Source organism: Heterodontus francisci, chromosome 14 (genome assembly GCF_036365525.1).
Source record: "Heterodontus francisci isolate sHetFra1 chromosome 14, sHetFra1.hap1, whole genome shotgun sequence".
Classification (NCBI taxonomy): domain Eukaryota; kingdom Metazoa; phylum Chordata; class Chondrichthyes; order Heterodontiformes; family Heterodontidae; genus Heterodontus; species Heterodontus francisci.
Genome location: NC_090384.1, coordinates 104785730 through 104810276, shown reverse-complemented (window position 1 = coordinate 104810276; position 24547 = coordinate 104785730). Strand labels below are relative to the sequence as shown.

General features: G+C 43.8%; 1 protein-coding gene across 3 annotated transcripts in view; it reads left to right on the top strand.

The window, feature by feature from the left end:
• LOC137377358 (alpha-1,3-mannosyl-glycoprotein 4-beta-N-acetylglucosaminyltransferase C-like) overlaps positions 1–24547 on the top strand; it is a 56778-nt gene that overhangs the window by 12894 nt on the left and 19337 nt on the right. For 2 of the 3 annotated variants that reach the window (XM_068046954.1, XM_068046953.1), the window contains exons 2-3: positions 17382–17486; positions 20124–20293. In XM_068046954.1, the coding sequence (XP_067903055.1) occupies positions 20141–20293 (153 nt within the window). In that variant the 5' untranslated portion in view covers positions 17382–17486; positions 20124–20140. The remainder of the gene's footprint in view (positions 1–17381; positions 17487–20123; positions 20294–24547) is intronic. The other variant, XM_068046955.1, reaches the window with a different exon arrangement.

The following is a 24547-nucleotide window of genomic DNA, read 5'->3' as shown; positions in this document are numbered from 1 at the left end:
CTGAACTGCCTCCAATGCTAGTATATCCTTCTTTAAATAAGGGGACCACAACTGTATGCAGTACTCCAGGTGTGGCCTCCCCAACACCATGAACAGTTGTAACGAGTTCCCTTTTTTAAAACTCTAACCCCTTAGCAATAAAGGCCAAAATTCCATTTGCCTTCCTAATTACTTGCTGCACCTGCATGCTAACTTTTTGTGTTTCCTGTACAAGAACACCCAGATCCCTCTGTACTGCAGTATTTTGTCGTCTTTCTGCATCTAAATAATAATCTGCCTTTTTATTTTTCCTACCAAAGAGGATGACCTCACACTTGCCCACATCGAACTCCATCTGCCAGGTTTTTGCCCACTCACTTAACCTATCTATATCCCTTTGCAGATTCTTTGTGTCCTCATCACAACATGCCTTCCCACCTATTTTTGTATCATCAGCAAATTTGGATACACTACACTCTGTCCCTTCCTGCAAGTCATTTAATATAGATCGTAAATAGTTGAGGCCCTAGGACCGATCCTTGTGGCACCCCACTAGTTACAGCTTTCCAACCTGAAAGAGACCCATTGATCCCGACTCTGTGACTTCTGTGTGTTAGCCAATCCTCAATCCATGCCAACACATTACCTCCAATATCCTGAGTTCTTATTTTGTGCAATAACCTTTTATGTGGCACCTTATTGAAAGCTTTCTGAAAATCCAAATACACAACATCTACTGGTTCCCCTTTATCCACTCTGCTTGTTATATCCTCAAAGAACTGTAACAAAATTGTCAAATATGATTTCCCTTTCATAAAACCATGTTGACTCTGTTTGATTGCATTATGTTTTTCTAAATGTCCTGCTATTTCTTCCTTCGTAATGGACTCTAGCATTTTCCCAATTACCAATGTTAAGCTAACTGGTCTATAGTTTCCTGCTTTCTGTCTCCCTCCTTTCTTGAATAGGGGTGTCACGTTAGTGGTTTTCCAATCCGCTGGTACCCTATCGGAATCCAGTGAGTTTGGTATATTATGACCAATGCCTCCACTATCTCTGCAGCCACTTCTTTTAAAACCCTTGGAATCAGACCATCAGGTCCTGGCGACTAGTCTGCCTTTAGTCCCATCAGTTTGTCCAGCACCTTTTCCCTCATGATAGAGATTGTTATAAGTTCCTCTCTCCCATTTACACCTTGTTCATCTATTATTGTGATGTTTATAGTGTCCTCCATGAAGCAAAATATTGGTTTAAATTATCTGCCATTTCCCTGTTCCCTGTTATTAATTCCCGAGTCTCATCCTCTAAGAGTCCCACACTTTAGCTACTCTCTTCCTTTTTATATAGCTGTAGAAGCTCTGACTGTTTGTGTTTATATTTCTTGCCAATTTACACTCGTAATCAGTTTTCTCCCTCTTTATTAGTTTTTTAGTCATCCACTGCTGTTTTCTAAAAAATTCCCAATCCTCTGGCCTACCAATAGCTTTCGCTGCTTTGTACGCCTTTGTTTTTGATTTGATACTCTCCTTAACTTCCTTTTGTTATCCACGGGTGATTCATCGTTCTCATCGAGTCTTTCCTTCTGACAGGAATAAATGTTTGCCGAATGTTACGAAATATCTGCTTAAAAGTCTGCCACTGATCATCTACTGACTTTCCCTGTAGTCTATCTTCCCAGCCCACTTTAGACAACTCATTCTTCATACCTCTGTAATTGCCCTTGTTCAAGTTGAAGACACTGGTTTGAGACCCGAGTTGCTCGCCTTCAAACTGAATTTGAAATTCGACCATGTTATGATCACTTCCCCCTAGAGGATCCTTAACTATGAGATCTCTTATTAATCCTACCTCATTACACAATACCAAATCTAAAATAGCCTATTCCCAGGCAGATTCTGCAACGTACTGCTCTAAGTAACAATCCCCGATGCACTCTACAAATTCGTCTTCCATGCTACCCTAGCCAATTTGATTTGTCCAGTCTATATGCATATTAAAATCACCCATGATAATTGCAGTGCCCTTCTTATACGCCTCCATTATTTCCTGATTAATACTTTGTCCTACAAAGAGGCAACTCCTTGGGGGCCTATAGATCACTCCCATCCGTGATTTCTTTCCCTTGCTATTCCTTATTTCTACCCAAACAGATTCTACATCACAATCTTTTACACCTATATCATTACTCACAACTGCACTGATCCCTTCCTTTAATAACAAAGCTACCCCACCTCCTTTTCCTTTCTGCCTATTCTTCCAGAACGTCGAATATCCTTGAACGTTGAGTTTCTAATCCTGGTCATCCTGCAACTATTTCTCTGCGATAGCTATCAAATCATATTCATTTATTTCTATTTGTGCCATCAGCTCATCTATCTTGTTACAAATGCTACGTGCATTCAGATAAAGAGCCTTAAGCTTTGACTTTTTACCATTTTTACCTACTTTGGTTCTAATTTCTGCTGTACTCTTACGTTTGTATTTTCTGTCCCTTCCTGCCACACTCTGATTAATGTATGCCTCTTCATTACCCTGCATCTCTGCTCATGTGTGCAACAGTCATAACAAGATGGATGAATGAGAACCAAAGAAAAGTTACAGCACAGAAGGAGGCCATTCAGCCCGTCGTGTCTACACTGGCTGAAAAAATCTATCTGTCCATTCTAATCCCACCTTCCAAAACCTGGTCCGCAGCCTTGCAGGTTATAACACTTCAGGTGCATGTCCAGGTACCTTTTTAAATGAACTGAGGGTTTCTGCCTCCACCACCCATCTGGGCAGTGAATTCCAGACACTCACCACCCTCCGGGTGAAAAAGGTTTTGCACATGTTCCCTCTAATCCTTCTATCAATCACCTTAAACCTGTGCCCCCGTGGTAATTGACCTCTCTGCTAGGAGAAACCGGTCCTTCCTGTTTACTCTATTTAGGCCCTTCATAATTTTGTCCACCTGAATTAAGTCACCCCTCAGCCTCCTCTGTTCTAAGGAAAACAACCCAAGCTGATCCAATCTTTCCTCGTAGCTGAAACTTTCGAGCCCTGGCAACATTCTTGTAAATCTCCTCTGTACTCTAGAGCAACTATGTCCTTCCTGTAATGTGGCGACCAGAACTGTACACAATACTCCAACTGTGGCCTAACCAGCATTTTATACAGTTCCAGCATTACATCCCTACTTTTGTATTCCATATCTCGGCCAATACCTGTGGACATGCACTCCAAGGTCTCTCACTTCTTTTATCCCTCTCAATATCCTCCCATTTATTGTGTATTCTCTTGCTTTGTTTGTCCTCCCCAAATGTATCACCTCACACTTCTCCGCATTTAATTCCATTTGCCACTTTTCCACCCAACCAAACCATTGATATCATTCTGGAGTCTACAGCTATCCTCTTCGCTATCAACTTCACGGCCAATTTTTGTATCATCTGCAAATTTCCCAATCATCCCTCCAACATTTAAGTCCAAATCATTAATATATACCACAAACAGCAAGGGACCCAACACTGATCCCTGCAGAATGCCACTGGAAACCGCTTTCCATCCGTCAACTATTACCCTTTGTTTCCTGTCACTGAGCCAATTTTGGATCCAACTTACCACATTTCCCTGTATCCCATGGGCTTTTATTTTTCTGACCAGTCTGCCATGCGGGACCTTGTCAAATGCCTTACTATAATCCATGCAGACCACATCCACTGCACCACCCTCATCAATCTTCCTTGTTACTTCCTCAAAAATTCAATCAAGTTAGTAAGACACGACGTTCCCTTAACAAATCCATGCTGACTATCCCTGATTAATCTGTTCCTTTCTAAGTGGCAGTTTATCCTATCTCTCAGAATTGATTCTAATAACTTACCCACCACTGAGGTCAGACTGACCGGCCTATAATTATTTGGCCTATCCCTCGCACCCTTTTTAAACAATGGTAAAAGATTTGCAGCACAAATAGAAATAAATGGGTATGATATGATTGCAATTAGAGAGACATGGTTGCAAGGTGACCAAGGCTGGGAACTAAATATTCAGGGGTGTTTGACATTTAGGAAGGAAGAAAGGAACAGGAGGTGGGTTAATAAAGAATGTGATCAGTACAGTAGTGAGAAATGATCTTGGCTTGGAAGATCAAGATGTAGAATCAGTTTGGGTGAAAATAAGAAATAGCAAAGGAAAGAAATCACTGGAGTAGATTATAGGCCCCCTAACAGTAGATACACTGTAGGACAGAGTATAAATCAAGAAATAATGGGAGCTTGTAGGAAAGGTACCGTAATAATTGTGGGCGATTTTAATCTTCTTATCGATTGGACTAACCAAAGTGGCAAAGGTAGCCTGGAGAATGAGTTCAAAGACTGTATTAGGGACAATTCTTAGAACAATACTTTCAGCAACCAACCGGGAGGAGGCTTTTTTTAAACTGGTAATGTGTAATAAGACAGGATTAATAATTGACCTCAAAGTAAAGGATCCTCTAGGCCAGAGTGATCATAACATGACAGAATTTCACATTCAGTTTGAGGGTGGGAAATTTGGGTCTGAAACTAGTGTCTGAAAGTTAAATAATTACAAGGGTATGAAAACAGTGTTTGCTAAAGTGGACTGGGAAAATAAGTTAAAAGTTAAGACAGTTGAGATATTTCATAACTCTCAACAAAGATATATTCCATTGAGAAGGTAACACACCATGAGAAGGATGCACCATCTGTGGCTAACTAAGGAATTTAAGGATGGTATTAAATTGAAAGAAAAGGTGTACAATGCTGCAAAGATTAGTGCTAGGCCAGAAGATTAGGAAAATTTTAGAAACCAACAAAGGATGACCAAAAAATTAATAAAGAGTGAGAAATTAGAGTATGAGAGTAAACTAGCACAGAATATAAAAACAAACAATAAAAGTTTCTACAAATATATAAAAAGGAAGAGAGTGGCTATAGTAAGTGTTGGTCCCTTAGAGGATGGGACTGGGGAATTAATAATGGGAAACAAAAAAATGGCAGAGACTTTGAACAAGTATTTTGCATCTGCCTTCACAGTAGAAGCCACAAAAAGCATCTGAAGAATAGCAGAAAATCAAGAGGCAAAAGGGAGGGAGGAACTTGAATCACTATCACTAGAGAACAAGTACTAGGAAAACTAGTGGGACTAAAGGCTGACAAATCCCCTGCATTCTAGGGTCTTAAAAGAAGTGGCTGCAGAGATAGTGGATGATTGGTCGTTAACTTCCAAAATTCCCTAGATTCTGTAAAGGTCCCAGCAGATTGGAAAACCACAAATGTAACATCTTTTATTCAAGAAAGGAGGGAGACAGAAAGCAGGAAACCATAGGTCAGTTAGCCTAACACCTGGCATTGGGAAAATGCTGGAATCCATAATAAAGGAAGTAATAGCAGGACATTTAGAAAATCATAATGCAATCAGGCAGAGTCAACATGGTTTTGTGAAAGGGAAATCATGTTTGACAAATTTATTAGAGATCTTTATGGATGTCACAAGCAGAGTGGATAAAGGGGAACTAGTAGGGATCGGTGCTGGGACCATTTGCTGTTTGTAGTGCACATTAATGATTTAGACGTGAATATAGGAGGTATATAGGAGGACTGGCCAAGAGAGTGTGGGAAAATGGCGCACTGACACGGAACACAAAAGTCCGAGTGTATCAGGCCTGTGTCCTCAGTACCTTGCTCTACGGCAGCGAGGCCTGGACAACGTATGCCAGCCAAGAGCGACGTCTCAATTCATTCCATCTTCGCTGCCTTCGGAGAATACTTGGCATCAGGTGGCAGGACTATATCTCCAACACAGAAGTCCTTGAAGCGGCCAACATCCCCAGCTTATACACACTACTGAGTCAGCGGCGCTTGAGATGGCTTGGCCATGTGAGCCGCATGGAAGATGGCAGGATCCCCAAAGACACATTGTACAGCGAGCTCGCCACTGGTATCAGACCCACCGGCCGTCCATGTCTCCGTTATAAAGACGTCTGCAAACGCGACATGAAATCGTGTGACATTGATCACAAGTCGTGGGAGTCAGTTGCCAGCATTCGCCAGAGCTGGCGGGCAGCCATAAAGACAGGGCTAAATTGTGGCGAGTCGAAGAGACTTAGTAGTTGGCAGGAAAAAAGACAGAGGCGCAAGGGGAGAGCCAACTGTGCAACAGCCCCAACAAACAAATTTCTCTGCAGCACCTGTGGAAGAGCCTGTCACTCCAGAATTGGCCTTTATAGTCACTCCAGGCGCTGCTTCACAAACCACTGACCACCTCCAGGCGCGTATCCATTGTCTCTCGAGATAAGGAGGCCCAAAAGAATAGGAGGTATGATCAGTAAATTTGCAAATGACACGAAAATTCGTGGTGTTGTAAATGGGGAGGAGGAAAGCCTCAGATTACAGGATGATATAGATGGGTTGGTGAGATGGGCAGAGCTGTGGCAAATGGAATTTAATCCTGAGAAGTGTGAGGTGATGTATTTTGGGAGGACAAACAAGGCAAGGGAATATACAATGGATTGTAGGACCCTAGGAAGTACAGAGGGTCAGATGAACCTTGGTGTACTTGTCCATATATCACTGAAGACAGCAGCACAGGTAGATAAGGTGGCTAGGAAAGCATATGGGATACTTGCCTTTATTAGCCAAGGCATAGAATATAAGAGCAGGGAGGTTATGATAGAGCTGTATAAAACGCTAGTTAGGCCACAGCTGGAGTACTGTGTACAGTTCTGGGCACCACACTATAGGAAGGATGTGATTGCACTGGAGAAGGTGCAGAGGAGATTCACCGGGATGTTGCCTGGGCTGGAGCATTTCAGCTATGAAGGGAGACTGAAAAGGATGGGGTTGTTTCCTTTAGAGCAGAGAAGGCTGAGGGGAGCTATAATTGAGGTCTACAAAATTGAGGGGCATTGATAGGTTAGATAGGAAGAAACTTTTTCCCTTAGCGGAGGGGTCAATAACCAGGGGGTATAGATTTAAGGTAAGGTGCAAGAAGTTTAGAGGGGATTTGAGGAAAAATCTTTGCACCCAGAGGATGGCTGGAATCTGGAACACACTGCCTGAAGAGGTGGTAGAGACAGGAACCCTCACGACATTTAAGAAGTATTTAGATGAGCACTTGAAATGCCATAGCATACAAGGCTACGGGCCAAGTGCTGGAAAATGGGATTAGAACAGTTAGGTGCTTGATGGCCGGCACAGACACGATGGGCCGAAGGGCCTGTTACTGTGCTGTATGACTCTATGTAGTGTATTTGGGTTTCCAAAAGGCATTTGATAAGGTGCTATGTAAAAGGTTACTACACAAGATAAGAGCTCATGATGTTGGGAGTAATATATTGGCATGGATAGAGGATTGGCTAACTAACAGGAAATAGAAAGTCAGGATAAATGGGGCGTTTTCAGGTTGGCAAACGGTAACTAGTGGAGTGCCAGAGATATTAGTGCTGGGGCCTCAACTATTTACAATCTATATTAATGACTTGGATGAAGGGACCCGAGTGTATTGTAGCCAAATTTGTGAACAATACAAAGATAAGTAGGAAAGCGGGTTGTGAGGAGGACACTAAGTGCCTGCAACGAGCTTATAGATAGGTTAAGTGAGTGGGCAAAAATTTGGTAGATGGAGAATAATGTGGGAAAATGTGAGGTTGTTCACTTTGGCAGGAAGAATAGAAAGGCAGAATATTATTTACATGGAAGAGACTGCAGAATGCTGCAATGCAGAGAGAACTGAGTGTCCTTGTACATGCAAAGTTAGCATGCGGGTACAGGAAGTAATCAGGAAGGCAAATGGAATGTTTGCATTTATTGCAAGGGGATGGAGTTCAAAAGTAGGGAAGTCTTGCTACAACTATACAGGACATTGGTGAGACCACACCTAGAGTACTGTGTACAGTTTTGGTCCCCCATCTTAGGGAGTGATCTACTTGCAGTGGAAGCAGTTCAGAGAAGGTTCACTAGGCTGATTCCTGGGTTGAAGGGGTTGTCTTGTGAGGAAAGTTTGAACAGGTTGGGTCTGTACTCATTGGAGTTTAGAAGAATGAGAGGTGATCTTATTGAAGAATGTAAGATTCTGAGGGGGCTTGACAGGGTAGATGCTGAGAGGATGTTTCTCCTCTTGGGGGTATCTAGAGCTAGGGAGCACAGTTTCAAAATAAGGGTTCTCCCTTTTAAGATGAAGATGAGGAGGAATTTCTTCTCAGGAGGAGGTAAATCTTTGAAATTCTCTTCTCCAGAGAGCAGTGGAGGCTGGGACATTGAATATAGTCAAAGCTGAGTTAGATTCTTGATTTATGAGGGAGTCGAGGGTTATGGGGGACAGACAGGAAAGTGGAGTTCAGGCCACAGTCCGATCAGCCATGATCTTATTAAAGGGCAGCAGGCTCGAGGGGCCGAATGGCCTACTCCTGCTTCTGTTTCTTATGTTCTGATCTTATGTGAGCATCACTGGCAAGGGCAGCATTTGTTGCCCATCCGTAATTGCCTTTGACAACTGACTGGTTTGCTAGGCAATTTTAGAGGGCAGTGAAGAGTCAATCACATTGCTGAGAGTCTGGAGTCACATGTAGGCCAGACCGGCTAAGGGCTTTCCTTCCCTAAAAGGACATTAGTTGGGTTTTTATGACCATCGATGATAGTTTCATGGCACCATGACTGAGATTAGCTTTCAATTCCAGAGTTTTATTAATTAATTGAGTTTTTTATTATTTAATTGAATTTAACTTTCAGCAGACCTCTCGCAGCCCGTTCCAAGAGGTACTCAACAAACAAAATGCACCCTAAGGTGGTTGTAAATCTTTGCGATTAAGGCCAGTCCAATCTATAATGTTTTTTGTTTCGTTCATGGGATGTGAGCATCGCTAGCAAGGCCAGCATTTATTGCCCATCCCAGTCGCCCTTGAGAAGATGGTGAGTCGGCTTTTTGAACCACTGCAGTCCTTGGAGTGTAGGTATACCCACAATGCTGTTAGGGAGGGAGTTCCAGGATTTTGACCCAGTGACAATGGAGGAACGGTGATATAGTTCCAACTCAGGATGGTGTGTGACTTGGAGGGGAACTTGCAGGGGGTGGTGTTCCCATGCATCTCTGGTGGTAGAGGTCATGGGTTTGGAAGGTGCTGTCAAAAGAGATTTTGCAAGTTTTATTTATTTAGAGATACAGCACTGAAACAGGCCCTTCGGCCCACCGAGGCTGTGCCGACCAACAACCACCCTTTTATACTAATCCTACATTAATCCCATATTCTCTACCACATCCCCACCATTCTCCTACCACCTACCTACACTAGGGGCAATTTATAATGGCCAATTTACCTATCAACCTGCAAGTCTTTGGCTGTGGGAGGAAACCGGAGCACCCGGCGGAAACCCACGCGGTCACAGGGAGAACTTGCAAACTCCACACAGGCAGTACCCAGAATTGAACTGGGGTCGCTGGAGCTGTGAGGCTGCGGTGCTAACCACTGCACCACCCCTGCAGTACATCTTGTAGATGGTTCACACTGCTGCCACTGTGTGCCAGAGATGGAGGGAGTGAATGTATGCGCTGGGCTATTGATGGAAGATCCTTTTAGATTCCACATTTTGGATCTTCCTCCTTTTTTGATGGACTTCAATGTCTGCAAGCCTGTTATCCTCAACTTGCTAGGGTCAGAGGTTTATGCATGGTGGTATTCACTCACCTCGAGGTGGGTTATGGTTGGCAATGACAGAGGTGCGGCACAGTCCCCGGTTTGGCTTTGATTTATACAGCACAGAAGGAGGCCATTCGGCCCAACACACCTGTGCTGGCTCTTTGAAAGAGTGGCCCAATTTGTCCTACTACCACTTGCTCTTTCCCCATAGCCCTGCAAATTTTTCCATTTTGGGCATTTACCCATTTCCCTTTTGAAAATTATTAAATCTGCTTCCATTACCCTGTCAGGCAGTACATTCTAGATCACAAAAAAAAACCTCACGTCCCCCTCCAGTTCTTTGACTTAAATCTGCCCTCTGGTTATCGACCGTCCTGCCAGTGGAAACATCTTTTCCTTATTTACTCTATCAAAGTCCTTTTATAATTTTAAACACCTCTATTAAATCTCCTCTGAAGATTCCCTACTCTAAGGGGAAAAGTTCCAGCCTTTCCAGTCCCTCCACATAACTGAAAGCATTTGCAACAATCTTCAGTCAGAAGTGCCATGCTGATGATCCATCTCGGCTTCCTCCTGAAGTCCCCAGCATCACAGATGCCAGACTTCAGCCAATTCGATTTACTCTGCGTGACATCAAGAAACGACTGAAGGCACTGGATACTGCAAAGGCTATGGGCCCTGACAATATTCTGGCAATAGTACTGAAGACCTGTGCTCCAGAACTTGCCACGCCCCTATCCAAGCTGTTCCAGTACAGCTGCAACACTGGCATCTACCCTGCAATGTGGAAAATTGCCCAGGTATGTCCTGTACACAAAAAGCAGGACAAGTCCAACCCGGCCAATTACCGCCCCAACAGCCTACTCTCAATCATCAGCAAAGTGATGGAAGGTGTCATCAACAGTGCCATCAAGCGGCACTTGCTTAGCAATAACCTGCTCAGTGATGCTCTGTTTGGGTTCTGCCAGGGCTACTCAGCTCCAGACCTGATTACAGCCTTGGTTCAAACATGGACAAAAGAGCTGAACTCCAGAGGTGAGGTGAGAGTAACTGCCCTTGACATCAATGCAGCATTTGACTGAGTATGGCATCAAGGAGCCCTAGCAAAACTGAGGTCAATGGGAATTGGGGAAAACCGTCTACTGGTTGAAGTCATACTTGGCGCAAAGGAAGATGGTTGTGGTTGTTGGAGGTCAATCATCTGAGCTCCAGGACCTCACTGCAGGAGTTCCTCAGCGTAGTGTCCTAGGCCCAAGCATCTTCAGCTGCTTCATCAATGACCTTCCTTCAATCATAAGGTCAGAAGTGGGAATGTTCGCTGATGAATGCACAATGTTCAGCACCATTCGTGACTCCTCAGATACTGAAGCAGTCCGTGTAGAAATGCAGCAAAGCATGGACAATATCCAGGCTTGGGCTGCTATGTGGCAAGTAACATTTACCACACAAGTGCCAGGCAATGACCATCTCCAACAAGCAACGAGAGAATCTAACCATCTCCCCTTGACATTCAATGGCATTGCCATCGCTGAATCCCCCACTATCAACATCCTAAGGGCTACCGTTGACCAGAAATTGAACTGGAGTAGCCATATGAATACAGTGGCTACAAGAGCAGGTCAGAGGCTAGGAATCTTGCAGCGAGTAACTCATCTCCTGACTCCCCAAGGCCTGTTCACCATCTACAAGGCACAAATCAGAAGTGTGATGGAATACTCTCCACTTGCCTGGATGGGTGCAGCTCCAACAACGCTCAAGAAGCTCGACACCATCCAGGACAAAGCAGCCCGCTTGATTGGCACCCCATCTACAAACATTCACTCCCTTCACCACCGACGCACAGTGGCAGCAGTGTGTACCATCTACAAGATGCACTGCAGCAACTCACCAAGGCTCCTTAGACAGCACCTTCCAAACCCGCGACCTCTACCAACTAGAAGGACCAGGGCAGCAAATGTGTGGGAACACCACCACCTGCAAGTTCCTGTCCAAGTCACAGACCATCCTGACTTGAAACTATATCGCTGTTCCTTCACTGTCACTGGGTCAAAATCCTGGAAATTCCTTCCTAACAGCACTGTGGGTGTACCTACCCCACATGGACCGCAGCGGTTCAAGAAGGCAGCTCACCACCACCTTCTCAAGGGCAATTGGGGATGGGCAATAAATCCTGGTCTGACCAGCGACGCCCACGTGCCATGAATGAATTAAAAAAAACCTCTCAACTTGTCCTGCCATCTTCAAAAATCTGTGTAATTTGGCCATGGGTTGTCGCCCATTCATTGCGTTTCTCAATCTGTTTTGGGAGTCTGGCCTCGTGCCTCACTTGACTGGGGGCTATTGGTGTTCTTATCTCTCTTTGTTTTGTTCAGCGATGAGGAGACTTGTTGCACTGTTTTATTTTCAGCAATCAACAGATTCTGTGATAACATCAAGAAGTAGTCCAGTCTATTTAGAATAGTGGTTACAACTGCCTGTTTAAGCTTGTCTTAGGTGGTTTTTAGTAATGGCCTATTGAGTTACAGGAACAGCCCTGAGGGAAATGACACTTTATTGAGCAGAACTCCATTAGGAGAAGAAAGACTTGCATTGATCGAGCGCCTTTCACAACCTCAGGACTTCCCAAAGCAATTCACAGCCAATAAAGTACTTTTGAAGTGCAGTCATTGTTGTAATGTAGGAAATGCAGTAGCCAATTTACATACATCAAGATCCCACAAACAGCAATATGATAGTCGCCAGATAATCTGTTCTTTTTAGTGATGTTGATTTGAGGTTCAGGACTCCGCGGAGACCCCCCCTGCTCTTCTTCAAAATAGTGGCTATGGAATCATTGACATTCCCCTGAAGGGGCAGACGGGGACTTGGCTTAACATCTCACCCGAAAGACAGTACCTCTGACAGTGCAGCACTCCCTCAGTACGGCACTGGGTATTAGCCTTGATTTTTGTGCTCAGGCCTCTAGAGTGGGATGTGAATCCACAACCGCTGTCTCAGAATTGAGATATATCCACCAAGCAGCATACTCATAAGCAATGTTCCTCCTCAACTGCACAGCTACCCAGAAGCAGGCCACGCACAAGTTGGCTGCTTTAAGTTACTGCGCATGCATGGCTGTGCAAAAAATTTAAAGGGGCTGTGCACTTAAATAAATCAACCGTGCAACCAAAAAAAAAAATTAGAGGGTGCATTGCATTATTAGTGCCCTCATTTCTTGGGAATGGGCTCAGGGTTGGGTGGGGGAGGAGAAGTGTCCAAAAGAAAGTCTTTCCCTCGTTTCTGAATGTTTCATCTCCTTGTTGTATGATGGACTTGCAAGACCAGTGAATTCTGTTTTGCATTGATGCAAAACGAGTAATGTGAAAACAAATTTAGGGCTTGTCCTTGCACAGACTGTGCGTACAATGAAATGTCCCAAGAAAGGCTTGCAAAGTGCTCCTGCAGGAAATACACAGCAGGTCTGGCAGCATTTGTTTTTGTTTGATTTCCAGCATCCGCAGTATTTTGCTTTTTATTTTAGGGGATGTTTAGCAAGCTGGACTAACTTTGATTTCATTGATTAGAGACTTGTGATTCTCCCCTGCCCTGCCCTACAAACCTTTACCTCTCAAACTGCCTGTGTCCGATTGGCACTTTGCCAGGCAGGCATTGAGCTTTCACTAAAATAAAAGCAAAATACTGCGGATGCTGGAAATATGAAATAAAAACAAGAAATGCTGGGACCACTCAGCAGGTCTGGTAACTCTGCTTCTCTTTCCACAGATGCTACCAGACCTGCTGAGTGGTCCCAGCATTTCTTGTTTTTATTTTATATTATATTGAGCTTTCACTGCTGGACAAGATAATTGGAACCACAACCACACAGCACCCAAGTCAAGTAAAGAGTGTTCATCTTGCCAAGAAGGCAAGTTCTGAGTTCAGAACCTCGAAGCACCAATGCTCCAGGATATCCTGGATTCCCTATGAATTAAAGATCAATCTCCTGGACACTGCTGCAAGAAAACATAACCGAAAGAGAATGTCATTCTCTCAACCGGTTTCTTTAGACCCAGAGCTCAGAATATAAGAGCCAATCTATCAATTTTACCCACTAGTAGTAATTTAACTGTGAACATACCTCATGCCATTTTAAAATAATTAGCACTGCATAATGTAACATGCCCATCATTATAAAACAGCGCATTAACTGACTTACTGTTAGCAGCACTGCAGGAGATCTGCCAATTTATGCTATCGTTCCACACAATGTACAGCGTTGGACCTACTTTATATGGGAGTTAGGCCAGGCATTCTTTCCAGCACCTGTTCAAATAAAAAACAAACTTGCATTTCTAAAACACCTTCAACAACCTCTGGATGTCCCAAAGTGCTTTACAGCTAATCAAATGCTTTAGTGAAGTGGAGTCACTGTTGTAATGTAGGAAATGTGGCAGCCAATTTGCACACGGTGAGATCCCACAAACAGCAATGTGATAATGAGCAGGTAATCCGTTTTAGTGATGTTGGTTGAGGGGAAAAATATTGGCCTGGACAGCGGGGAGATCGGTTCTAGGGGAGATGGGACCTGTACAGGCCAGACGGGTGGCATCTCAAGAGGGCTGGGACCATTGTCCATGTGTGGCGATTTGTTAATTTACAGCCTCAGCAACAGCACAAACTTGTCAGGGGTGTGGAAACCAGGAGGTAAATTTAGAGAGAAAAATCAAGATGCACAGAGAATTGGGAGAGACAGATAGCACTAGAGTAGGAAATAGTAAGGCATTAAGGTGGGGTCAGAGTAAGGGGGAATGTAATAAGGTCTAAATTAGGTTTACTGTGCATGTATATGAATGCACGGAGTGTGGTAAGTAAGGTTGATGAGCTGTAGGTGCAGATAGCCACATTGAAATATGATGTTGTGGCAATAACGGAGACATGGTTCAAAAAAGGACAGGACTGGGTATTCAATATTCCTGGATATAAGGTGTTCAAGGAAGATCGGGAAGGAAGGAAAGGGGAAGGAGCAGCTGTATTGATTAAGGAGAACATTACAGTGCTGGAGAGAGAGGATGGCCTAGAGCAGGCAGGGACAGAATCTATTTAGTTAGAGCTAAGAAACAATAGAGATACCATTACACTACTGGGGGTTTCTAGAGACCACCAACTAGTGGGAAGGAAGTAGAGGAACAAATTTGCAATGAAATTAGAGAGGTGAAAGGATTATAGTAATAATGGGGTATTGTATCCTAATATAGACTGGGATAGTAATTGTGTAAAGGGCAGAGAGGGGCAAGAGTTTGTAGAGTGTGTTCCGGAGAATTTTCTACATCAGTATGTTTCCAGTTCAACAAGGAAGGAGGCATTGCTGGACCTGGTTCTGGAGAATGAGGTGGGTCAAGTGGTGACAGTATGGTGACAGTAGGGGAATGTTTAGAGGACAGTGACTATAGTATTATAAGATTTAGATTAGCTATGGAAAAAGACAAGGAGAAAACCAGAGTAAAGATAATTAATTGGGGAAGGTTCAACTTCAATGGAGTGAGCATGAAACTCGCCCAAGTAAATTGCAATCAAAGATTGGAAGACAAAACTGTAACTGAACAATAGGTTGCGTTTAAAGAGGCGATAGCTCGGGTACAGTTGAGGTACATTCCCATGAGGGGGAAAGGTAGGGCAAACAGATCCAGAGCTCCCTGGATGACGAGAGAGATAGAGAGTAAGATGAAGCAGAAAAAGGGTGCGTATGACAGATGTCAGGTTGATTAATACATTTGAGAACCAGGCCGATTATAGAAAGTTCAGAGGGGAAGTGAAATACAAATAAGAGAAGAAAAGAGAGAGTATGAGAAGAGTCTCGTGGCTCAAAGGAACTTTTCTATAGGCACATAAATAGTAAAAGGGTGGTAAAAGGCTGAGTCAGGCCGATTAGGGACCTAAAAGGGGATTTACGCATGGAGGCAGAGGACATGGCTGAGGTACTAAATAAGTACTTTGCATCTGTCTTTAACAAGGAAGAAGATGCTGACAGTCATGGTGAAAGAGGAGGTAATTGAGACACTGGATGGGCTAAAAATTGGTAAAAAGGAGGTATTAGGTAGGCTGGCTGTACTTAAAGTTGATAAGTCATCGGGACCAAATGAGATACATCCAAGGATACTTAGAAAATTAAGAGTGGAAAATGCGTAGGCACTGGCCATAATCTTCCAATCCTCCTTAGATACAGGGGTGGCGCCAGAGGACTGGAGAATTGCAAATGTTACATCCTTGTTCAAAAAGGTTGTAAGGATAAACCCAGCAACTACAGGCCAGTCAGTTTAACCCTGATGGTGGGAAAGCTTTTAGAAACAATAATTTGCAACAAAATTAATAGTCAAATGTGGATTAACTAAGGAAATCCAGCACGGATTTGTCAAGGGCAAATCGTGTTTAATTAACTTGCTTGAATTTTTTGATGAAGTAACAAAGAGTGTTGATGAGGTTAATGTGGTTGATGTGGTGTACATGGACTTCAAAAAGGCATTTGATAAAGTGCCATATAATAGGCTTGCCAGTAAAAGTTAGAGCCGATAGAATAAAGATCACAGTAGCAGCATGGATACGACACTGGCTGAGTGAAACAGGAAACAGAGTACTTGTGAACGTTTTTTTTTCAGACTGGAAGAAGGTATATAGTGGGGTTTCCCAGGAGTCGATGTTGGGACCCTGCTTTTCTTGATAGATATGAATGACCCAGACTAGGGTGTGCAGGGCACAATTTCAAACTTTGCGGAGGACACACAACTTGGAAGTATTGTGAACTGTGAGGAGGATGGTGATGAACTTCAAGAAAATATAGACAGGCTGGTGGAAAGGGCAGACAAGTGGCAGATTAAATTTAATGCAGCGATGTGTGAAGTCATTCATTTTAGTACGAAGAGGAGAGGCAATATAAAATAAAGGATACAATTCTAAATGGGGTGCAAGAGCAGAGGGACCTGGGGGTATATGTGCACAAATTATTGAAGGTTGCAGAGCAGGCTGAGAGAGCAGTTAATAAAGCATATGTGATCCATATAAATAGGGGCATAGAGTACAAGAACTAGGAGGTTATGGTAAACCTGTATAAAACACTGGTTCTGCCTCAGCTGGAGTATTGTACCAGGGATGAGGAACTTCAGTTATGTGGGGTTGGAGAAGTTGGGTCTGTTCTCCTTGGAGAAGAAAAGATTGAGGAGATTTGATAGAGGTGTTCAAAATCATGAAAGGTCTGGACAGAGTAGATTGCGAAACTGTTCCCATTGGCGGAAGGATTGAGAATCAGAGAGCACAGATTTAAGGCGATTGGCGAAAGCAACAATGACATGAGGAAAAACATTTTTACACAGCGAGTGGTTAGGATCTGGAATGCGCTGCCTAAAAGTGTGGAGAAGGCAGATTCAAACAAGGCCTTCAAAAGAGAACTGGGTAATAATCTGAAGAGAAAAAATTTGTAGGGCTACTGGGAAAAGGTTGGGGACTGGAGTTGTACTTGCAGAGAACTGGCATGGACATGATGGGCCGAATGGCCTCCTCCTGTAGTGTAACCATTCTATATTGTCTATGTTAAACTCCCCTGCTCTTCTTCGAATAGTGCCATGGGATAATTTACAACCATCTCTGAGGGCAGATGGGGGCCTTAGTTTAATGCCTCATACAAAAGGCAGCACACCTTCAGTACTGCGTGGAGTGTGACAGCCTGCAGTATGGGTTTAGGTCCTTATTTATTTGGAAGCAGTGCTTATGTTTTATATTAATCTTGATGTTTCCACAGCTCATGTTCTGGTCCACTACTAGACACAAACTGATTGAGAAGTTGGATTAATTCCTTCTGTTGGCAACCAGCGTCACACCAACTATATATTCCAGATCGTGTTGTGTAAGTCAGCACCTTCCTATTTAGCTTTTAAAGCAGTACAAGGTAGAAAAGAGCTGTTAATGTGGTGGGAGGGAATCTGTTATAAAATTGTAATCATCTTCCTTTTCTTCTTCTTTGGCCTCCTTGTCTCGAGAGACAATGGGTAAGCGCCTGGAGGTGGTCAGTGGTTTGTGGAGCAGCGCCTGGAGTGGCTATAAAGGCCAATTCTGGAGTGACAGGCTCTCCCACAGGTGCTGCAGAAAAAATTGGTTGTCGGGGCTGTTACACAGTTGACTCTCCCTTTGCGCTTCTGTCTTTTTTTTCTTGCCAACTGCGAAGGCAGCTTACCACCACCTTCTCAAGGGCAATTCGGGATGGGCAATAAATGCTGGCATAGCCAGTGATGCCCACATCCCATGAATGAATAAAAAAAGAAGTCTCTTTGACTCGCCACTCTTTAGCCCCGTCTTTATGGCTGTCCACCAGCTCTGGTGATCACCGGCAACTGACTCCCACGACTTGTGATAAATGTCACAGGACTTCATGTCATGTTTGCAGACGTCTTTAAAGTGGAGACATGGACGGCTGGTGGGTCTGATACCAGTGACGAGCTCGCTGTACAATGTGTCCTTGGGGATCCTGCCATCTTCCATGTGGGTCACATGGCCAAGCCATCTCAAGCGCCGCTGGCTCAGTAGGGTGTATATGCTGGGGATGTTGGCCGCCTCGAGGACTTCTGTGTTAGAGATACGGTCCTGCCACCTGATGCCAAGGATTCTCCGGAGGCAGCAAAGATGGAATGAATGGAGACGTCACTCTTGGCTGACATACATTGTCCAGGCCTCGCTGCCATAAAATTGTAAAAAGGCATATTGTTTCAATGGCCTCAAGATTCAACTGGTAGAGTGAGGGTCATTTTAGTTCAATGTATTCTCTCGCTCTCTTTCGCTAGCGCTCCCTCTCGATTAATTGTTAATACCAAATCTGAGATTGATAGATTTTTGTTAATCAAAGGTATTAAGGGATATGAGAGAGAGAGAGAGAGAGAGAGAAACGAAGCAGGGAATTCTACAAGAGGTCAGAATTGGTGGAAAGCAACGATCTCAAATGGTTGTAAGGCCGGAGGAGGTTGCAGAGGGATACATAGAAACGTAGAAAATAGGAGCAGGAGTAGGCCATTCGGCCCTTCGAGCCTGCTCCGCCATTCATTATGATCATGGCTGATCATCCAACTCAGTAGCCTGTTCACGCTTTCGCCCCATATCTTTGATCCCTTTAGACCCATTCGGAAAAAGACCCATTTATCCCTACTCTTTGTTTACTGTCCGCTGACCAATTTTCTATCCATCGCAATACACTACCCCCAATCTCATGCACTTTAATTTTACATGCTAACCTCTTATGCGGGACTTTGTCGAAAGCCTTTTGAAAGTCCAAATAAACCACATCCACTGGCTCCCCCTCATCAACTCTACTTGTTATATCCTCGAAGAATTCTAGCAGATTTGTCAAGCATGATTTCCCTTTCGTAAATCCATGCTGACTCTGCCTGATTCTACCACTGTTCTCTAAGTGCTCTGCTATAAAATCATTGATAATGGACTCTAGCATTTTCCCCACTACCGTCGTCAGGCTGACTGGTCTGTAATTCCCTGCTTTCTCTCTACCTCCCTTTTTAAATAGTGGGGTTACATTAGCTACCCTCCAATCTGTAGAAACTGTTTCAGAGTCTATAGAATCTTGGAAGATGACCACCAATGCATCCATTATTTCTACGGCCACTTCCTTAAGTACTCTGGGATGCATATCAACAGGCCCTGGGGATTTATTGGTCTTCAATCCAATCAACTTGCCCAACACAATTTCTCTACTAATACTGATTTCCTTCAGTTCCTCTCTTTCACTAAGCCAAGTGTTCCCCAACATTTCTGGTGTGATATTTGTGTCCTCCTTTGTGAAGACAGAACCAAAGTATGCATTTAGTTGGTCAGCCATTTCTTTGTTCCCCATAATAAATTCCCCTGTTTCTGACTGTAAGGGACCTACATTTGTCTTCACCAATCTTTTTCTCTTCACATACCTATAGAAACTTTTACAGTCAGTTTTTGTGTTCCCCGAGGGTACCATGGTTAGGGAGGGGCGAGGCCATGGAGAGATTTGAACACAAGAATGAGAAATTTCAATTTATGGCATTGCCAGACCTGGAGCCAAAGGCACAGGGGTGCTGCGTGAATGGGACTTATTGCGAATCGGGATACGGGCAGTGGAGATTTTGGATAAGCCGAAGTTTCTGGAGGATGGGAGGCTGCCTAGGAGAGCGTTGGAATAGTTGAGTCTGCAGTTTCAGCAAGTTTCACAGAGGTTAACATTTATCCCTCAACCAATATCACTAAAACAGATTGCCCATTATCACATAGCTATTGTGGGATCTCACTGTGCACAAATTGGCCGTTTCATTTCCTACTTTACAACAGTGACTACATTTCAAAAGTATTTCATTGGCTGTGAAGCACTTTGGGACTTACTGAGGATATGAAAGACGCTTTAGAAATGAAAGTTTGTTCTTGGACGATAATAGATTGATTACTGATTGATTGCTCTTGCAACAGAACCAATGGAAGGTTATAAATATTTCTGTGATTGTGTGTGCATTTTCAGGAGGTTGGAAAGGTGCAATGAAAAGGAGATTGTTTACCCGGTGTATTCGATGCAGGAATCTGTGTTGGCTCATCCTGTTCCTGGCAGTCATTGTAATCCTCCACTGCAGAATAAACACTCAACAAGTCAAGAGAGCAGTCAGCTTGCAAGTAAGAGGAAAGGACATCAAGGTAACACAACAAAAAGAGCCAGCGCAGCTTGCTTTCAAAACAGCTAAACAATTAAAAGTAGAAAAGTAAGATTTGAAATTAGAACAGGGATTGCTGAAAACACACAACAGGTCAGTCATTATCAGAAAAGAGAAAAGTGAGTCAGTGCATCGAACACTGAGGGTCAAGAGAGAATTAACTTCTATTTCTCAGTCATGTTGTTGTCTCGGAGTCATAAAGTTGTGGGTTCAAGTCCCACTCCTAAGATCTGAGCACAAAATCAAGGCTGAGACTCCAGTGCAGTGCTGAGGGAGTGCGGCACTGTCAGTGGTGCTGTCTTTCGGATGAGACATTAAACCCAGGACCTGTCTGCCCTCTCAGATGGATGTGCACAGATCTTGGAAGGCTGTAGACCTGGAGGAGACTAGAGAGAGGGAGCAGCCAAGGAGGGATTTGAAAAACAAGGGAGAGAATTATATAAATGGCACGATTTCAAAGAGCAGGGGGGTTCTCCCCAATGTCCTGGCCAATATTTACCTCTCAACCAACCTCACTATTGCAAGTTATCTTGACAGGGTGGATGTGGAAAAGATGTTTATCCTTGTGGGAGAATCTGGAACTAGGGGGGTCACAGTTTAAAAATAAGGGGTCGCCCATTTAAGACAGAGACGAGGAGAAATTTTTTCTGAGTGTTGTGAGTCTTTGGAACTCTCTTCCTCAAAAGGCGGTGGAAGCAGAGTCTTTGAATATTTTAATTTTTTTTATTTATTAGATACAGCACTGAAACAAGCCCTTCGGCCCACCGAGTCTGTGCCGACCATCAACCACTCATTTATACTAATCCTACATTGATCGCGTATTCCTATCACATCCCCACCTTCCCTCAATTTTCCTACCACCTACCTACACTAGGGGCAATTTACAATGGCCAATTTACCTATCAACCTGCAAGTCTTTGGCTGTGGGAGGAAACTGGAGCACCCGGTGGAAACCCACGCGGTCATAGGGAGAACTTGCAAACTCGGCACAGGCTGTACCCAGAAATTAACCCGGGTCGCTGGAGCTGAGAGGCTGCGGTACTAACCACTGTGCCGCCCTATCTTTAACTGTTTTAGTTAACCACAGATGGTGGGTCCCACCCTTGGAATTTTTCTTTCTCATTGGAATGTATTTATTCTGTGTATTCTGAAATATCCCCTTAAATGTCTGCGACTGCGTCTCTATTGACCTATCCCTTAATCTAATTTACCAGTTTACTTTAGCTAGCTCTGCTTTCATGCCCTCATAATTTCCCTTATTTTAGTTTAAAATACAGGTCTTGGACCCACTCTTCTCTCCCTCAAACTGAATGTAAAATTCAGTCATATTATGATTGCTGCTACCTAGGGGCGCCTTAACTATGAGGTCATTAATTAATCCTATCTAGTTGCACCATACCAGGTCTAGTATAGTCTGCTGTCTGGTTGGCTCCAGAACATACTGTTCCAAGAAATTATCCCGAAAACATCCTATGTACTCCTCAGCTAGGCGACCTCTTTCCATCTGAATTTTTCCAGTCTATATGTAGGTTAAAATCCCCCATGAATATCACCGTACCTTTCTGACTGGCTGCCATTATTTCTTCCTTTATATTCTATCCTACAGAGTGGTTAATGTGGGAGTGGTGTACAGGCCACCTAACAAGTGACTTTTTGCCTTTGTTTTCTCATCTCTACCCAAACTGCTCCTACATCCTGGTTTCCTGAACTTAGGCCATCCTTCTCTATTGTGTTAATACCATCATTAATTAACAGAGTCATCCCTCCACCTTTTCCTTTCATCTTGTCCTTCCTAAATGCCATGTACCCTTCAATATTCAGGTCCCAATCCAGGTCATCCTGCAGCCATGTCTCTGTAATGGCTATCAGATCATACTTATTTATTTCTATTTGCTACATGCATTCAGATACAGAGTCTTTAGTTTTGTCCTTTTTATTATTTTTGTAACCTCTAGCCTTATCTGTTGATTTGCTCTTAGATTTGTATGCTCTGTCCTTTCCTGTCATAGTCTGTTTATCATTTCCCATATTAATACCTTTCTCTCTTGCCTTGTCTCCACTCTTTAATTTAACCTATCTACCCAAATTTCATCCCTTGCCCCCACTATTCAGTTTAAAACCCTCTCCACTTCCCTAGTTATTCGACTCGCTAGAATACCGGACCCAGCACGATTCAGGTGTAGACCATCCCAATGGTACAGCCACCACTTTCCCCAGTACTGGTGCCAGTGCCACACGAACCGGAACCCACTTCTACCACACCAGTCTTTGAACCACACATTAATTTCTCTAATCTTATTTGCCCAATGCCAATTTGCACATGGTTCAGATAATCCAGAGATTATTACCTTTTTGAGGTTCCATTTATTAATTTTGTGCCTAATTCGTCATACTGACTATGCAGAACCTCTTTCCTTGTCCTGCCTATGTCAGTGGTACCTACATGGACCACGACGACTGGATCCTCCCCCTCCCACTGTAAGTTCCTCTCCAGCTCTGAGCAGATGTCCTGAACCCTGGCACCGGGCAGGCAGCACAGCAGTCTGGACTCTCGCTCTTTGCTGCAGAGAACAGTGTCAACCCCCCTAACTATACTGTCCCCTACTACCACTACATTCCTTTTTCCTCCTTCCACTTGAATGGCTTCCTGTACCATGGTCAGGTTGCTCATCCACCCTGCAGCCCTCACTCTCATCCAAACAAGCTGAAAGAACCTAAAACCTGTTGGACAATCGCAAAGGCTGAGACTCCTGCCCTCTGGCACCTCTTACCTGCCTCAGCTGTAGCCACCCTCTCCTGTCCCTGACTACTGACCAAATCAGAAGACTCTATCCTGAGGGGTGTGACCTCCTCCTGGTACAAAGTGTCCATGTAACTTCCCCCTCCCTTATGTGTCTGCAGCTCGGACTCCAGTTCAATGACTCTGAGCCGAAGCTCTTCGAGCCGCAAACACTTACTGCAGGCATGTTTGCCCTGGATCACACTGGCACCCACCCAGGAGGTCCCACATGCTGCAGCTGTGTCACATCACCTGTCCTGCCATCCTTAATGTGTTTCAATTAACTACTTAATTATTTTATTCAATTATTTATTTTATTTTCCTCTTTTTATATATTTTATTAAGCTTACCACTAGTTCCATTACTATTTTAAAAGGAAGGATTTGAATAACCGTAACCACTTACCAGATACTCACCAAACAGCTAGCTGCTTCTTCAACCAATCACCTACCTGCTTGCCTGTGTTGTCACACTTAATTTTCTTTGAAGGGCTCATTGCACTGAACTGGATAGTATACTGGAGAGGCTAGGCTAGGGGCTATACTGGGGCTAGGCTAGGCTAGCCTCTCCCCGCACTCTGCGCTCTTTTCAATGAAGCCTCTCCCCACACTCCGCGCTCTTTTCAATGAAGCCTCTCCCCACACTCCGCACTCTTTTTGAAGTGAAGCCTCTCCCTGCACTCTCTTTCGTTAATCATCTCTGAACACAACAGGTGGTCTACTGACTCAACTTGATCTTGTCAGTGTAAATTGATAGAGAACTCAGCTTATCAGCTTTCTTTGCTTGGATTCTGTGTGTATTCTGACAGTCATCCTGTGCTTGCTTGTTAAGCTGGTCATTTTCTCTGAGTGTGACTCTCCTTTGATGCAATAGGGTTGTCAGGCATAGTGTTGTTAGCTAGTTCTCTTAGCTCACTCCAATTTCTTCTTAGCACTGCTCCATTAGGGGTGGTTACTTCATAAGTTCTTGGTTCATCAAAGACTTTGGACACTTCTGCAGGAACCTCACTTTTTCTTGTGGATGGATTACCCTGACTTTCTGCCCTATCTGTAATGGTGGGAGTTTTACACCCACGTGCTTTAGTGCATCGTCTTCATCTTATCTTATTTTGCTAAGAGCCTGTCTTGTATTGAGGAGGATTTCATGAGATGGTAACTTGGAAGTGTTGTCTTAACCTGTCTTCCAAACATGATTTCAGCAGGGGATGGCAGCCCTGTGTTAATTGGTGTCACCCTCAGATGTAACATGGCTATATGTAGATCCTGTCTTGTTTTATGACACGTTACCATCAGTAAATCATAGAGAGATACAGCACTGAAATAGGTCCTTCGGCCCACCGAGTCTGTGCAGACCAACAACCACCCATTTATACTAACCCTACATTAATCCCATATTCCTTACCACATTCCCACCATTCCCCTACCACCTACCTACACTAGGGGCAATTTTTACAATGGC